General features: G+C 40.6%; 1 protein-coding gene across 1 annotated transcript; it reads left to right on the top strand.

Moving 5' to 3' along the window:
- Nucleotides 1–94: 94 nt before the first annotated feature.
- gpr174 (G protein-coupled receptor 174) lies at nt 95–17,224 on the top strand. The gene is made up of 3 exons (XM_012866795.3): nt 95–318; nt 9,949–10,396; nt 16,281–17,224. Exons 2-3 carry the CDS (start codon nt 10,196–10,198, stop codon nt 17,061–17,063), a joined length of 984 nt encoding a protein of 327 aa, XP_012722249.1. The 5' UTR covers nt 95–318; nt 9,949–10,195; the 3' UTR covers nt 17,064–17,224.
- The last annotated feature ends 20 nt before the right edge of the window (nt 17,225–17,244 follow it).

The following is a 17,244-nucleotide window of genomic DNA, read 5'->3' as shown; positions in this document are numbered from 1 at the left end:
AAAAAAGAAAAAAAAAGAACCCAGCAAGCCACGCCCCTCCTCCTTACACAGGAAGCTCTGTGTTTGTACTATAATCCCCATTTCATTCTGGAGACAGATAAAGACGGGCGGCCGACGTATAGCGACAGTGAAATGAGAGAAAAACTGGAAGGAAGTACAGAGTGAGACAAAAGAGAGAAGAAAATGTGCCAGAACAAGGAAGGGTAGACGAAGCGAATTATGTTAGAGGAGGGGAGGACGAGAAGAGAGTGTGTTGGCTGATGCTTCACCCTTCTGTTTTTTTTAAAGGCTGAGACGGCATGAAGTTTGAAAAGAGAGGTGAGACTTACCATCAATGTTCTGAAATGTTTTGTTTTTTTTATTTCAAAAGAAAAAAAAAAGGTGGTTTGTGTGAAACAGCTGGATGCTTTGAGTGTGGAGTCATATCTCCTGGGAGATCTCGTACGTTACTCCATAGTGAGGAATGCCTATTACGCTGGATGTGTTCGTACCAGGGTGTCTGGATTACTTTCAGTCCCTGTGAAGTGTACTTCATGAGGAGTGTCACATGTCATGTTCGCTCGTCCCGCGCACACGTGGAGGGAACCTGGGTACCCTTACATGAGACCGCTGATCATGACTAACTGGAAAAGGTGTAACCCCCTCAGCGAGGTGAGTCACAGCTGATGGAAAGGATGTTTCCATCGACAGGATCTCAGAGCTAAAAATGTTCCAACGCAAGGCACCGAAACCTACTACTTTGCTTGCCATCCTGGACACTAAACTCGTCGTTTTAACCCTACCTAAACATAAAAAAAATCGACCATTTCCATGCGCAGACGAGCGCCGTTTCATCACGTTGCGTCAACCAGAAGCTGTTACCTCTGTTACTGTCAAAGGCTGTGATGGGCAGCTCATTTATTCAAATCTCCAACCAAACTGAGAGGAAGTAAAAGCCAGTCGAATTAGGGTTACAGTAATAACTACTTTAAGATAACATTCACAGCCTCTGAAAGTGACAGACGCCCTCTGTTATACCGAGAACGTTAAGTGGCCAATCTGTCCCGAAGAGGTCAGAGGTTCAGTAGAATAAAATTTCTTCTCAGGACTGAAAGTCTACTGGGAGCTCTTTTTGAATCCTGCGTCCAAACACAACCAAATACTCTTTCCAGAGAGGTCAGGTCATCTTCTTCATTTCATCGTTACATTTTAAAGGGCCCAATTCATCATCATTCTTAAAACGCTTTCATTTTTAATGCGTTCAGACTTGTAGCTCGGGTCGTTCGTATTCAATGATAGAAACGTCAATGACAGAATTAAAGAAGCAGAGACAGAACGTGTCTAGAACAATGGCCACCTAAGGCAGGAGGTAGACTGATCTCTGCCTCTGATTTGAGTTCATAAAGTGATGATTTTTGGCTCTTTATCCAGTGAGGAGGAGGAAGTCAGGAGAAATGTTTTCTGAGAGGATTGGCTTGGAGATCCCCCCCCCCCCCCAAACTGGCACCCTAAACAGCTTGTGGCAAAAACTGTAAAAAGAAAACACAATTATATGTATAAAAGAAAACTGTCAGCAATCATATATATATACATTGGAAATTCTTCTCCAGTTCCGAGCAGAGTTGCTACACTGAAATAGGTCAACATATTCACCCCCACAAATGTCTCAATGGAATAGTCTGCTCTGTGACAGCGAACCCTGCAGTGGTTTGGCAAGTGTGATGTTTTTCACTTAACCAACGATGGTTTAACTACACCACAGTAATGACGTTGTAATAAGTGGTGGGTAGTTACAGTTTCAGTCATTGTGCTTGGACAATGTGAAAAAGATACTTGGTGCTTATGCTAACTGTCAAGGCTAAACATGCAATAGGAACCATTGGGGAGCAAGGTTATAGGTTGAATTCTCTCTGCAGACATCAGGAGATGTTTGGAAGAAAAAAGACCCATAAAAAGTAAAAATCACTGTAAGAAAAAAAAAACGTTTTCTTACCCTCTAAGAAACAACAGCTGTAGTCGATGGCTGCTATCGTTCTGCTCAAGCTGTTTGTTGCAGAAATGGCGCTAGCTGTGGTGTGCCCCCTTTCCTAACGTTTGGATTCGTCCTTCCCTGACATCGAAACCTCCAAATGTTTCATAAACTCGCTGCAAGACGGTTTGAGGGACCGACAGTTTTTGGTCTGTGAAGGCTAATCTGTCCTGTTTACCTCCACAGAGCTCACATATGCTTTCTCCATACATGATCTGTTTACCGTGTGCTCTCTCCATTCTTTTTCTGTGCTTCTTTGAAAATAATAAATAACAAAATATGAAAGTACCTTAACGATTTAGGTGAGTGTCTGTCCTTAGGCACCTTTTGTTTCAGAAATGTTCGTTTTTAACATTACCTACAAGTAAGATATACATTATTCAAACCCCTGGTAGATTAAGATTTAAAATATTTTTATTCTTTATTTTCCCAAGATATTTCTGGCTGCCAGTATTGGTTTGGAGTGGCAGAGCAAGAGTCCAAAGATAAATTAGCAAACTATCAGGTGAAATTATCAAAAATCTTTTAAGCAATTATAAGAATGGTTTGATTGCTGCAATGATTACTGCAAAGGTTCTAAATTATTTCTGACATATTTTTTTAATTAAAACATAAATAAGATGGGATAGATCATATTTTTTGCTAAATTGATGTTGCTTGTATGTCTTGATTGAATGAATCTGACTAAATCTGACAGGCGTATGAATAATTTGGGGCTTGACTCTATCCACTTTGAAAATTAATAAAAAGAATCATGTCTTTCCAGCACAACTTCATGGACTCCGAAGTTGTAAGGGGGAGTCAAAAATCTGACGAATCGAACATTTCAGCAACGTTTCAAGTACTACGAAACATTATTTGCTGACCAACGAGTTTTGGCTTAGGGCCGCCGCCAGGGCCTCCCATGACCCGAAACGCATTGGTCAGCAAATAAAGCTGCTTTTTCTTCAGGCCTTACTAGGCTCATATATTCACCAAAATTAATTAAAAGGCCAACTTTTATTTATTTTGGAAAAATACTTTCAAGATCTGCAGATTTGTCTGGCTCCAACATATGATGGCGTGAGACCTTTTAAAAAGTTAATACATTTTAAAATGCATTAACTTTTACTTTGACTCAAGATTGTTGAAGTTGATTAAACGGAGTGAGTTGCAATAAGACTGCGGTTTCAAACCTCTTCGCACATATTTCCAGCTGAAAACAGGGAACCAAGACACTTCTTGAAATTCTAAACCGTCAAACCTTAAAAAGCAGATTTTAACTCCTGCACTCTACTTCAGCCCCCTCTCTCGCGCTCTCCCATATCTCCCCCTAAAAAGGACTAAAAATAATCAGAGTAGCAGAAGTTTGTTTATTCTCTTGGCTCACCCCATTAGTTATTTTACACCCCCTCAAGCTTGTTCAGCTAACTTTTGAAAGAGGCCAAGTCCAAGCATGGAAACTTCCACACAAAACTTCCAACTTTATCTGAAGCACTAAGGAAAACAGCCGCTGCAGAATCAAGCAGTGAAACAGACTGAAGGTGAATGAACCAGCGACTGTTTACAGCCGATGTTTCACATTTTTATCCTGCTGCTCTCCCCTGCAGGTCAGTTAGACATGTTGAGTTCATCCCTAACTTGTATTGGATTATAGCCATATGCGTTTCCATTTAATATTTATTATTATCTTTAGTACTAGTAGCAATAACAGAAGTAGTGGTATTAGGTTTATATTATTAGATTATATATATATATATATATATATATATATATATATATATATATATATATATATATATATATTCTTGGAAAAATAATAAATAACAAAATATGGAAGTACCTTAACGATTTAGGTGAGTGTCTGTCCTAAGGCACCTTTTGTTTCAGAAATGTTCGTTTTTAACATTACCTACAAGTAAGCTTTACATTACTCAAACCCCTGGTAGAATAAGATTTAAAATATATTTTTTTACTTTCCCAAGATATTTCTGGCTGCCATTATTATTATTGGTTTGGAGTGGCAAAGCAAGAGTCCAAAGATAAATTAGCAAATCAGGTGAAATGATCAAAAATATTTGAAGCAATTACAAGAATGGTTTGATTGCTGCAGTGATTACTGCAAAGGTTCTAAATAATTTCTGACATATTTTTTCTGACATATATATGTATGTATGTGTATATATATATATATATATATATATATATATATATATATATATATATATATATATATATATATATAAATATATATTATTTAGAACATATATATATATTATTTAGAATATATATATTTAGAATATATATATATAAATACTATATATATATATATATATATATATATATATATATATATATATATATATATATATATATATATATATATATATACTACCATTCAAAGGTTTGGGGTCACCCAAACTATTTTGTGTTTTCCATGAAAAGTCACACTTATTCACCACCATACGTTGTTAAATGAATAGAAAATAGAGACATTGACAAGGTGAGAAATAATAATTTGTATTTGAAATAATTTTTTTTTTACATCAAACTTTGCGTTCGTCAAAGAATCCTCCATTTGCAGCAATTCCAGCATTGCAGACCTTTGGCATTCTAGCTGTTAATTTGTTGAGGTAATCTGGAGAAATTGCACCCTACGCTTCCAGAAGCAGCTCCCACAAGTTGGATTGGTTGGATGGGCACTTCTTGCGTACCATACGGTCAAGCTGCTCCCACAACAGCTCAATGGGGTCAGATCTGGTGACTGCGTTGGCCACTCCATTACAGATAGAATACCAGCTGCCTGCTTCTGCTCTAAATAGTTCTTGCACAGTTTGGAGGTGTGTTTAGGGTCATTGTCCTGTTGTAGGATGAAATTGGCTCCAATCAAGAGCTGTTCACTGGGTATGGCATGGCGTTGCAAAATGGAGTGATAGCCTTCCTTATTCAGAATCCCTTTTACCCTGTACAAATCTCCCACCTTACCAGCACCAAAGCAACCCCAGACCATCACATTACCTCCACCATGCTTAACAGATGGCGTCAGAAATTCTTCCAGCATCTTTTCATTTGTTCTGCGTCTCACAAGCATTCTTCTTTGTGATCCAAACACCTCAAACTTGGATTCATCCGTCCACAACACTTTTTTCCAGTCTTCCTCTGTCCAATGTCTGTGTTCTTTTGCCCATCTTAATCTTTTTCTTTTATTGGCCAGTCTCAGATATGGCTTTTTCTTTGCCACTCTGCCCTGAAGCCCAGAATCCCGCAGCCGCCTCTTCACTGTAGATGTTGACACTGGTGTTTTGCGGGTACTATTTAATGAAGATGCCAGTTGGGGACCTGTGAGGCGTCTGTTGATCCCACAAATGTGATGCTTCAGAAACGCAATCTGCTCAAAGGAAGGTCAGTTTTGTAGCTTCTGTAACGAGCTAAACTGTTTTCAGATGTGTGAACATGATTGCACAAGGGTTTTCTAATCATCAATTAGCCTTCTGAGCCAATGAGCAAACACATTGTACCATTAGAACACTGGAGTGATAGTTGCTGGAAATGGGCCTCTATACACCTATGTACATATTGCACCAAAAACCAGACATTTGCAGCTAGAATAGTCATTTACCACATTAGCAATGTATAAAGTGTATTTCTTTAAAGTTAAGACTAGTTTAAAGTTATCTTCATTGCTTTTCCTTCAAAAATAAGGACATTTCAATGTGACCCCAAACTTTTGAACGGTAGTGTATATATATATTGTACCATGTATAAAAACTGCATCATAATAAACTATATTACTGCCTTGTTTGTATTGGCAGCACAACACTCGTGGCACATGAGTCATTAAGACATTAAGACTTTCTACTGTTTTTATGAACAGCAATCAACAAAGTAAAAAAATGACAGCTGCACTTTATTAAAAGATGAAAAATGAACATCTATAGCCCCAACACACAACTTTCTAAAATAAAATAGATAGTTGTGGTGCTTTGTGGTGCAGCACTGTGTTCCAGGCTTCCAGGAGTGTCGACCCACCCACTTTTTATCAGCAACGTTGGCCGCGTTCGGTTATACAGTTGACAAGGTAGATGTAATAGGGCTGGTTGCTTGTTCCTCTCACAAGAACTGGCAACACTGGCTTCCAACCCACAGTGACACTGTTTTTTTCTAACGCACAGAGGGATAGAATGTGAGAATGCTCAAATCCTTCCACTGTTCTGCAAAAAACAACACAAACAGCTATCCTCTCAAACATGCTGTGTTTCTCATGGCACCATGGGTGCAGATAACATCTGTCTGCAGACGTGTGACACAGACTTGGTGACAGGCTTTGGTTATCGGTTAGCGGCTACCGTTAGCTTCCTCAAATTTCCTTATTTATCATCAGTTTAACAGGAGCTTAGCTAATATTTACGTTTGCGGAGTTTGAGTTTGCAAGGCTAACTTTTTGGTTAGCTGTGCCCACCACTGGCTTTTACAAGCAGAGAGGATACTGTTTGATATCTTAAGGCTTATGTTTTCTGACTGTGTCTTGAGGGGGAAAACTGTACTTAATGAGAAAACATTAAATACATATGATGCCTTCCCCGCTGCTCCCAGATTCTAGTAAAAATAGGGAGTTAGCTATTTTCTGACTGTGAAAATGCAGTCTGCTAGCAAGAAAACAAAACTACTCCTACAGTTTCACTCCAAGGGGATAAACATCTTTCCAAACATATTTTTTAAAATACTAAACAATTTTTCCAATCAAATATATGCTCTGTAGGTTGAACTTTTCTGAGAGACAGCAGGCTCAATTTGTGGCAGCGGCATCAGTTACTGGCACTTCCGTGTCAGCTTCAGCTAAGAGTGGCACTTCCTGTGGCAGCTCCAGCTAAAAGTGGCACTTCCTGTGGCAGCTCCAGCTAAGAGTGGCACTTCCGGTGGCAGCGGCAGCTAACAGTGGCACTTCTGGTGGCACTTTCACTGGCATGCCACTGCCAAGAAGATGTCATGGCTATTGCCGCATTCCTGTTGCTGTGTGTGGGCAAACGATTTGTTATAGATGCCTCTAATTCTGTAACTACTTCCAAATAATCATGTGTTATTGATATAATTTCCAATAAAAGCTTGTGGAACTTTCGCCAGCCGCCTGACACAGGGTGTCACAACGCCGCCAGTCCAGCTGCCGTAACTAATGGCAGGTCTGGCACCTTGTGGCAGCTGCAGTGGCATGCAGCTGCCACAAGGTGGCAGGCCGCCTGCCACACTTCTGTTAATGGGCAAATGCTTTGGTTTTGCAATTATTTAATACCGATTCTATATTTACTTTGAATTAATCATGGGCTAAATTCACATCATTTAATAAACATTTCAAAACAATTTAATAAAGTCATAAGGTGACTGAGTGAGTGGTTTGACTCTTGATAAGAAAAACTAATGTGGTAAAAACATCATGTGAAAACACGCTGGCACACTTAGGAAGTCTGTGGCCGTTGGGTGCCACAAAGATGCCACGATAATTCCAGAGAATGCCAGGATGCTACCAAGATGCCAGACCGGTTGTCAAAGCCTCCAACATCCCATGGCAGTTGCCGCTGTTTTCATGGAAGCAATGCTCATTATTGGCAAACGGGATGTTTGGGGGCAACTTTCTTGCACTGGAATCAGTTGCTAAGTATAGCAGTGATCTCAAAACGCCAATGTTCCCACGTTCTCACTTGCACATTAATAAGTTATAGCCAATAAAAAAAACATAACTTCTTGAGCTCCGGTCCAAGAGGTCACGTGATTCGAGTTTTGCTGCTCAGCCAATCAGATCGGCGTATTGTCAGCTGTGCGAGTTCAACCAGTTCAGCATGGCTGAGGCCCGTAAGGTGTTGTATGCGTCTGTTTCCAGACGAAGAAAGCCCAATAATAGCATTTTTTGGTGCCAGTTGGAAGAGATCTTGATGGCAAGGAAAAATAAATAGGAAGTGCCACAAGTAGCTGGAGCTGCCACCGGAAGTGCCAGTATCAGATGCTGCTTCCACAAATTGAGCTCGGTCCTGCTGACTTTTCAATGGCTCCAAAGCAAACCTGTTCCTTCCAATCAAGGTCTTTCTTTACTTAGCCAAAAGGTGGAACTAGTAAATTACATCATAGGAGAAGATCAAGGATTTTTTTAGTTTCAAAACAAAATCGCAGAACAAAAATAACCTTGTTGTGTTACTTCTGTTATTGCTACTTCTGTTTTAAAACCTAAATCCCTTTTTATGTTTAGAATCGTAATTTTTCTAATTTGATTTCAAAACAAACAAATAAAACACCATATATATATATATATATATATATATATATATATATATATATATATATATATATATATATATATATATATATATATGTGTGTGTGTGTGTGTACTGGAAGGACAGAGATGTTGCTGGACTACACTCCCCTGTTTTCAAGTATAATGCCAAAATAAACTTCACTGTTATAATGAATTAACCTACCTGTCCGTCAGAAAACCTGCAACCTCTATGTCCGTTTTTGAATCCCCACTCCCTCCTGACTTGTCTCAACCTGGTAAAAGCAACACTGATATAGACGTGTTTTCTCCTGGTTATTACTACTTTTTCTTTTCTTGGTTACTATCTCTTCCCCCTCGCTTGGCAAAGAATATGTATGGTCCTTAATTTCAACAAAAAACGGCAATTAGAATGATGTACGGTCGTCCTTGCTTGTTTACTACTACTCCTCCACTGACAGCATGTCTTCATATAGAAAACAGATAGGGAAAACTTGTATGGCTGACAAGTTGCTCCCCTTTTGGCATCTGAAATCCGAAATGGCGACGCGACATGGCACCTTCCACTGGGTTCGCCATCACCTATGTATTTATAAACTGCTAATTCTAAGTTATGAGAACACTTTCAGTTTTGATGTGACATTATTAGACTTTGCCAGAATATGTATTTATAAAAGCAATACTTAATTTTTGCTAATTAAAAGCCAAATTAGTTACACACTGTCCCTTTGAAGCCAGAGCTGGCCCACACCTGTCTGCTATGTGGGATGTTCAGAAATATATCTATAACACTGAGATTCATCTGGTTCAAGTAAGATCTGCTTACATGAAGCATGACAGTAAAAGAAGGAAAAAGAGCATCAAGTGTAAACGAGTTTTAAAGCACAACCTGTGTGCTGCACATATAGCAACACCCACGAGTCTCTGCAGCAGGCGAGAGATTACTGAGTGTTTCCTGGGGAGGTATACAAGTTTCACTTGTTTTTACTTCTCCCCTCAAACGTGCCGGAACACCTGACGGGTGTTACCCACAGAAGAGATCCCCATTTGATCAAACAGGGCGGATTCGGGGCAGCGTACCGAGTACTGTAAACCACATGCTGTCGAGCCTATGCTAACCTGGTTTCACTAGTGCTTTGTGCTTAGTTACTTGACACACGCTGGAGATGGGTTGTCGTGCAAGTGGAGACGCTCAGCCGTAAACACTGTGTGAGAACATGTATCATCTGCATCCCTCGGAGTTTGCATAATTTACCGGACAGGGCCCTAAAAAATTGCACTGCACTACATGCAGGCGTGACAATTTGAGGAAAACCTCCAACAGGCGTACGTGTGTGCTTGCATACATTTCTGTGACAATGACGTTAGTGTTGAATCAGTAAAAAGACGGGTTTTCAGCACCCGATCTGCTATCTGGGCAGCATGCAAATCGTGCGACCAGCTGGTGACAAAACATCAATCTATCATTGTTTACATAAGGGCAGGGCTACTTCATCTCCAACAAAGGTACATCTCTGTTCCTAGAGAGTAGGTGGAGTTCAGTATTTACGTTCCCTGGGACACGAGGCCAGCTACGAAACCCAGAGACCAAATATTTTTCTCTGTGTTGACCGCGTAACCAACATCTTTATGAAGTATTTTTCTAGATAAAATGTACGCTTTTTTACTTTTAAGTTCGCTCACTCTCCTCTCCTCCATCAGAATACCCTGTACCAGCCTGAAGACCTTCATTCTCTCAGCGTTGGACACGAACGTACCCTGAAGACGTCATTTCTCTGTCTGCAAAGCGGCTGGGAAGTTTCTGGGACTACGGCGCACTGTATGGATCCCTTCTCAGCATAATGGACGGCATGGGTACCCGAATGAAACTTTCAACAAACCAAAGGCAGCTTTTCTGATAACAGCTGGCTGCAGCTAAAGAAAGGCGGCAGATCTTTCTGTCTTGAAGATGAACCACAGCATCAACTGCTCTGACGACAGCGATCTGAAGAACTACCAGCACAATGTGTACGCAGTGGTGTACAGCGTGATCTTAGCACCTGGCCTGCTCGGGAATGTTCTGGCGCTGTGGGTGTTCAGGATCTACATACGGGAAACCAAGAGGGCTGTGGTGTTCATGATGAACCTTGCTGTGGCCGATCTGCTTCAGGTAACCCCTTCCCTTCCCGCTCACTTTCTGCCTTATCTCCTTTGACATCATCTATTCGCACGTCGTGGATGACATTTAACTCGTTTTCAACAAGCGCTTTCTCAAGGATGACAATTGATCTTATCTATGTAAGTATGTATGTAAAAAGATATGTAATCGCAAAATGATGGCTGGATTAAAGATTAAACTGATATTTTAATTCATATCAACCTAAAATACTTCACGCCGATGAGGAAGCATGATAGTTGAGCCTCCCTCACGTGTCAGTTTGTTTCTTCAATAACTGGACAATATTAGGAACATGTGACAAGCCAATAGTAGCAAAGTTAGGAGATTCATGTGATTAGCCTGATAACCAAACCGATAACTAATGCGTTAAAAAAAATTTGCCTAATTTAACCGACTGACAATACAATGCCCAAGTTGTCCTTTGGAAATTATTGTGGACTTTTAGAAATGAAGCAGGATAGGTAGTTATTATTACCACTAAGCCTAATACTCAAGGAAGACACCTGTCAGAATGAAACCTTTCACACTAAGAGATAGATTTTCTAATGTTTGAGGAGAAAAATAAATGTATTTCCACATGATATGGAATGCAATTGATTGATTTATCTATCCTCTTGTGGGTTTCAGAAGAAAGCACAACATGAGTGTTTCTCTGCTGCTTTTAACTGGCAGCTTTTAAAGTGTTGGTTTATGTCCCTAAGTGCTCAGAGCAGATAATGGAGCTTTAATGAGACTGAATGGCTTTGACAAAATACTACAACTGCATTTTGGGGAAAAACGGGACTTTCTCGGAATTGGAATGCAGCCCTTTTAGATTTATATCTTGATCATCATCTCTCCAAATACTTTTTTCTTGCAAAGCTAATCCCGCTCCCTTCATCACATTGTGTCAACATCACAGTTTGATGTTTCATTTGAATTTCATGTGGCAGAACGAGGCAAACACGTGCATAGCTATGAAACGGAAGGAAGGAACCCAGACAGATTGGTCAAAAAGTTTACTAAGGAAACCCAGCAGATTGCATCAATTTTTGACAAGCAGCATTCACTCTTCTTAAAAGAGCGTAGAGCCACAGTGGACAGTCGTCTGCATTGTTGCTTTGCAGCAATCCCCCATTCTGAGCATGCATGAAGCGACAGTGGAAAGGAAAACTCCATTTTAACAGGGAGAAATAACTCCAGCAGAACCAGGCTCAGTGTGAACGGTCATCTGTCTCGACCCACTGGGTGTTAAAAAAGACGGAGCAGAGACACAAAAAGCACAGAAGCACACATTGATCCAGGAATCCTTTCTATGTTATATGGTAATAGCAGATGATCTGCCTCCCCTGGATGATGTCATAGCTATTCTTCTATTCTAATATGAAGGGAGAAAAAAAGAGAGAGCAACAAGTTACAATGTTAAATAACAAATATGCAAATTGGAGAACAGTTTGGAGAATTCAGCAGAGTGAGAAAAATAGACCCTGATGTCCTCCAGTAGCCTAAGCCTATAGCAGCATAACTATAGAGGTAGCTCAGGGTAACATGAGCCACTAACTGTAAGTTTTGTCAAAAAGGAAAGTTTTAAGTCTAGTCTTAAAAGTAGACAGGGTGTCTGCCTCACAGACAAAAAGTGGGAGTTGGTTCCACAGGAGAGGAGCCTGATAGCTAAAGGATCTGCCTCCCATTCTACTTTTAGAGACTTTAGGAACCACCAGCAGACCTGCAGTCTGAGAGCGAAGTGCTCTGTTAGGAACATATGGGGTAATCAGAGCTCTGATATATGATGGAGCTTCATTATTAAGGGCTTTATACGTTAGAAGGAGAAGGTAATTTAAATTTTATTCTTGATTTAACAGGAAGCCAATGAAGGGAAGCTAAAATTGGAGAAATATGATCCCTCTTGTTGATTTTCATCAGAACTCTCGCTGCAGCATTTTTGCATTTTGGGTCATCTGAAGGCTTCAAACTGCGTTTTGTGGACTTCCTAATAATAAATAATTACAATAGTCCAGCCTTGAAGTAACAAATGCATGGACTAGTTTTTCAGCATCACCCCTGGACAGAATATTTTAATTCTGGTATTATTCTGGAGGTGAAAAAAGGACACCCTGGATACCTGTTTAATATGGGATTTAAATGTCTTGGTCAAAAACAACACCAAGGTTTTTTATTTTATTACCACAGGCCAATTTAATGCCATCCAGATTAAGTGATGGATTAAGACGTTTATTTTTATGTACTCTGGGACAAAGAGGACCATTTCTGTCTTGTCAGAATTTAAAAGCAGGAAATTTAAAGACACCCAGGCTTTGATGTCATCAAGACATGCCTGTAGTCGAAGTAATTGATTGGCTTCATCAGGGTGTGATTTTTTTGGGAGGGGATAGACTTGTTTAAAGTGTTCGCTTGGAAATACAAAACGATGTAAACGTTAAGCTTTTAAAAGGATTAAACTCCTGAAAAATATCTCTGACAACCGCAACACTGAACTCTTCTGGGAAGCTGCTGTACTCTTTGAAGGATCTGAGCAACTGGTAAGGTGGCTATGGAAAATTGCAATGCGGTTTATTGGCTGCCAGGTTTTCTGCCAAAACCTGATGTTATGCTGATAGAACATTACATGACAGAGGCCAAAAAGCCATACCAGAAGAAGAAAAACATGTTGTACAACAACCCAAATCGCTGTACAATAGAGCCCATTTTCCACATTTTCACAACAATCCTTTTGCTGCAAAAATTTTATCACAAACTCTATGGACCCTTTACCTTCAAAAACAAACTAACAAAAAATAAATAAATTAATAGAACCAAGCTGATTGGCTGTCCCAAGTTAAAGTCATGAAGAAAGCAAGCAAGGTCCATAACTTCAGCTCTGACGATTACCTGCACAGCTAAAGCCAGAGCAGAAACTAAACTGCCAATACTAAAGCACATTTTAATTATTGATATTATTTTAAAAAACAGCATTAGGAATTATAAATATTACTATAACCAACAGATTTCAGGATATATATGGCAATTCAGCATACATAGGTAATAATTAGGGCTGGGCAAGTTAACGCGTTAATTTCGCGTTAATTCATTAGACTATTAACGGCGATATTTATTTTATCGCGCATTAACGCATGTTACTCACATGCTTTCAGTCAGTGTCAGTCAGCACGTGCTGACTGCAGCGCGCTGTCACGGCAGCACTCTCCCGCTCCCCCTCCCCTCTCATACATGGCTCAGCGGCGTCAGCCAATCAGCACGCAGGCTCAGCCTGGCCCGCCCACTCAGCTCTCACACAAACTTAACAAACAAACAGCTGAGAGAGACCGCAGCAGCGGAAAAACATGAACAGGGGGAAGTAGCACCGTTTGGCTTTATTTTAATACCGTAATGAAATCAAGCTGTATGTTTTGTAAAAAGCCGGTTAATTTCAGTGGAAACACAACAAATTTATCTAAGCACGTGAAAAAACATGAAAACGTGGAGCCCCAGAAACGGAGAGAGGAGACGAAACTTCTCTCACTGCCCCGACAGACCCACAGACTGACGTCTCTGACTGAGGCGTTTCAGTCCTCCAGGGAACATCCAGGTAGATCAGTGGATGGATGGATGGATGGATGGATGGATGGATGTTACTGGAGCCCACACATAACATGTAATTAGGACCTTGAAAGAACCCAGTACATATATTAAAAAGTGTTATTTAAGATAAGATAACATTAGCTAATCCTTTTTTTTATCCCACGACGGGGAAATTTATAGGATTAAAGCAACAGGCAGGTGCACACAACACAGACAAAATTACATAAGGATTGAAATATATAAGAGGTGGATTAGCGAAAAAACACTGAACATAACATTATTATTATTATTATTATTATTATTATTATTATTATTATTTAATTGTAATAATAAAATAAAAACCACAAAACCCAAAAGGTCAACAGTTTCATGATATATCAAGCTTAGGGACTGGCTAATATACAGCAAGTCAAAAAAGGCCATATTTTGGCTGCAGTGCTTGCTGTTCTCTTATGAAGAAAAGATCAACTAGTGCACTAAATTCAATAGATGGGTTGAAAATATCCAGTATAAAATAAGTGCTACAAATGTTACAACACTTTTGTTCATATGGCAGCAGAACATTAAAATAAAAGTGCTCTTTACACTACTTTTGAATTCATTTTTGGAGTTTGTAAATACAATGCGATTAATCGCGATTAATTGCGATTAATCAGGGCGATTAATCGCGATTAAATATTTTAATCGTTGCCCAGCCCTAGTAATAATATGATAAGAGTATAAATTCCAGACTTGAAAACTTTGAGGACAGGCAATTAAGCTATTGACTGGAGTAGGAATAATTGAATTGAGGTAAAATAACGATAAATGCTATTGATAAAAATACCTGTAAACATCAACTAACTAAATGAACTAAGTTCTAATGAGGTTAAAGTTTCAGCCGGTGAACGTGCACAGCTTAAAGGCGTGTCTCTGTTTTCAACAACAAAACACGAAATTCCCCTGTTAAGCTCACAATATCAAATATCAAAGTTTTTTTTTTAAGTACATTTAAAAACAACCACAGTTGACCAAAGTGCTTCGCAATGACACCGGCAATCATAAAAATGGCAAACAAAATAAAACAGTGATAAGAACAATTAAAACAGAGGAGTTCACGTTGGGCATCGTAAAACAGAAAGAAGCAGAATTGAAATGTGGCTGAAAAAGCACAGGCATTCACACCCCTTGAACTTCCAACAAGGAAAATCATCTATGATTTCCCAAGTTTTGGACAAATGACAATCTTAAATGTGTGGCATGCATTTGTGCTCAGCCCCTTTCCTAGGATACACCTAGAAGGAACTCAATCACACCTCAGCATCATGGAGACCAAGGATCACAGCAGGCAAGCTAGGGAGGAAGCTGAAGATGCTCAAAGCAGAGTTTGGTCGTAAAGCAACATCCCAAGCTTTGAACGTCTCACAGAGCTCTGTTCACTCCATCTTCTCAAACTGGGAAGATGAGAGTAAAACTATAAACCTACAAAGACATGGCCGTCCGCCTAAATGGACAGACCCAAATAGGGTGAACTTCAATCAGAGAAGGAGCAAAGAGTCCCACAGTAACCTTAGAAATATGCAGATTTTCATAGCTTAGGTGGAGCGGCTGCAGACCTAACCAGGTAAAATACTTCTAGGAGCGCACTCTACACTTCAAAAGCCAAAACAAGTCTTGCTTGCCATTCTGCCACGCTGGAGGCACGTCAAATATTTGGAACGATGGTGGTAGCAGAATGTTTTCCCTCAGGTGGGACCCAATGGGTAGACGGATGGAGGAAGATACAGAGCCTGTTGGAGCCTGCAAAAGACTTCATACTGGAGAGGTTTCCCTGCCAGCAGGGCAGAAACCCTGCACATACAGCCAGATCCGCTTAAAACTTGAGAACGGCCCGGTCAAAGCTCGGGTCCGTCGAGAACTCGCGATAAGACCTGAAAATGAATGTCCACACATTGCTGTCCATTAAATCTGAACGAGCTGGATCGCAGCGAAAGCCTCTTGTATAAAGCAATGACTCAAGGTCAATGCCGCGTTTTCTTTCACGTCACAATCAGCTATCACTTTTTTTTTTTTAAATCACATGAGATTACAATAAACAAATTAAAGTCTATGCTCCTAATGTGGCCAAATGGCAAAAGAGAGAGAGATTATGGATGTTTTTGAAAAGCCTCTACCAAATTTCTCACATTGGTTCTAATTAAGAATGTTTAAAAACCATGTGCTCAGAAAACAATTACATAATAATTTAGAAAAAAAAAAAAGATAATTCTTATGCATTAATAACTGAAGTGATTTGTGTGCTCTCCCGGCCGTTCCTAAACACGTTGACTCTCCCCAGGTGCTGTCCCTCCCTCTGCGCATCTACTACTACATGAACGACCACTGGTCCTTTGGTCACGCGCTCTGCATGATCTGCTTCTATCTCAAGTACGTCAACATGTACGCCTCCATCTACTTCCTGGTGTGGATCAGCGTGCGTCGCTGCCAGCTCACTGTGTGCCCGCTGAAGTACAACTCATCGAAGCAAAAAGGAGACGTGTTCATATGCGCCGCCGGCTGGCTGATAGTCTTCATCGCCTGTCTGGTCTTCCCTTGGCTGAGAGAGTCCGAATCGGAAACCTCTGCATCCCAGTGTTTCTCAGAACTGCCTATGAGACCAATCCCTGCCGAAGTAGCCTGGGTCCTGCTGATCCTAGCAGAACTGCTGGGCTTCATTATCCCCCTCGTGGTGGTGGTGGCCTGTTCAATTTTGACTGCCGGGAGCCTCCGGAAGGTGGCGGGCGAGGGTGTTCCGGACCACGGCGAGAAGCGGAGGGCGCTGAAGATGGTGTTGTGCTGTGCCATCGTCTTCTTGCTCTGCTTCGCCCCTTACCACGTCACCATGCCTCTGGACTTCCTGGTGAAAGCGGACACTTTGAAGGACTGCTCCCTGAGAAATCAGATCCAGAGGAGTCACATCATGACGCTCTGCCTGGCCAGCCTGAACTGCAGCCTGGACCCCCTCATGTACTACTTCACAAGCGACGAGTTCAGGAGGCGCCTCAGCAAGCCGGAGATGCCCGAGACTTTTAACAGGCGTCTGTCCTGCTTGACCGGAGGAGAGGACGCAGAGGACGACTAGTCTTGCTGAGGAGGCGGCACCTTTACAACCACTAATTGTCCAGATGAAGTCTCTGTGCATGTGCATGACGACACAAGTTATCTATCAATACCAGAAACTATGCCACCAAATGTGAAACCGTTTCCCTATTTATATGTGAATAAAATGCATTTTATTTTTTATGTGGTTGGTCCCGTTCTAA

Source organism: Fundulus heteroclitus, chromosome 23, assembly GCF_011125445.2.
Source record: "Fundulus heteroclitus isolate FHET01 chromosome 23, MU-UCD_Fhet_4.1, whole genome shotgun sequence".
NCBI classification, from domain to species: domain Eukaryota; kingdom Metazoa; phylum Chordata; class Actinopteri; order Cyprinodontiformes; family Fundulidae; genus Fundulus; species Fundulus heteroclitus.
This window is presented reverse-complemented; position numbering and strand designations above follow the sequence as displayed.

Excerpts from the sequence above, each read along its gene's own strand:
- gpr174 (XM_012866795.3), top strand. The coding sequence starts at position 10,196 with ATGAACCACAGCATCAACTGCTCTGACGACAGCGATCTGAAGAACTAC. Across the intron at positions 10,397-16,280 it reads CTGTGGCCGATCTGCTTCAG|GTGCTGTCCCTCCCTCTGCG; the intron begins GTAACCCCTTCC and ends GACTCTCCCCAG.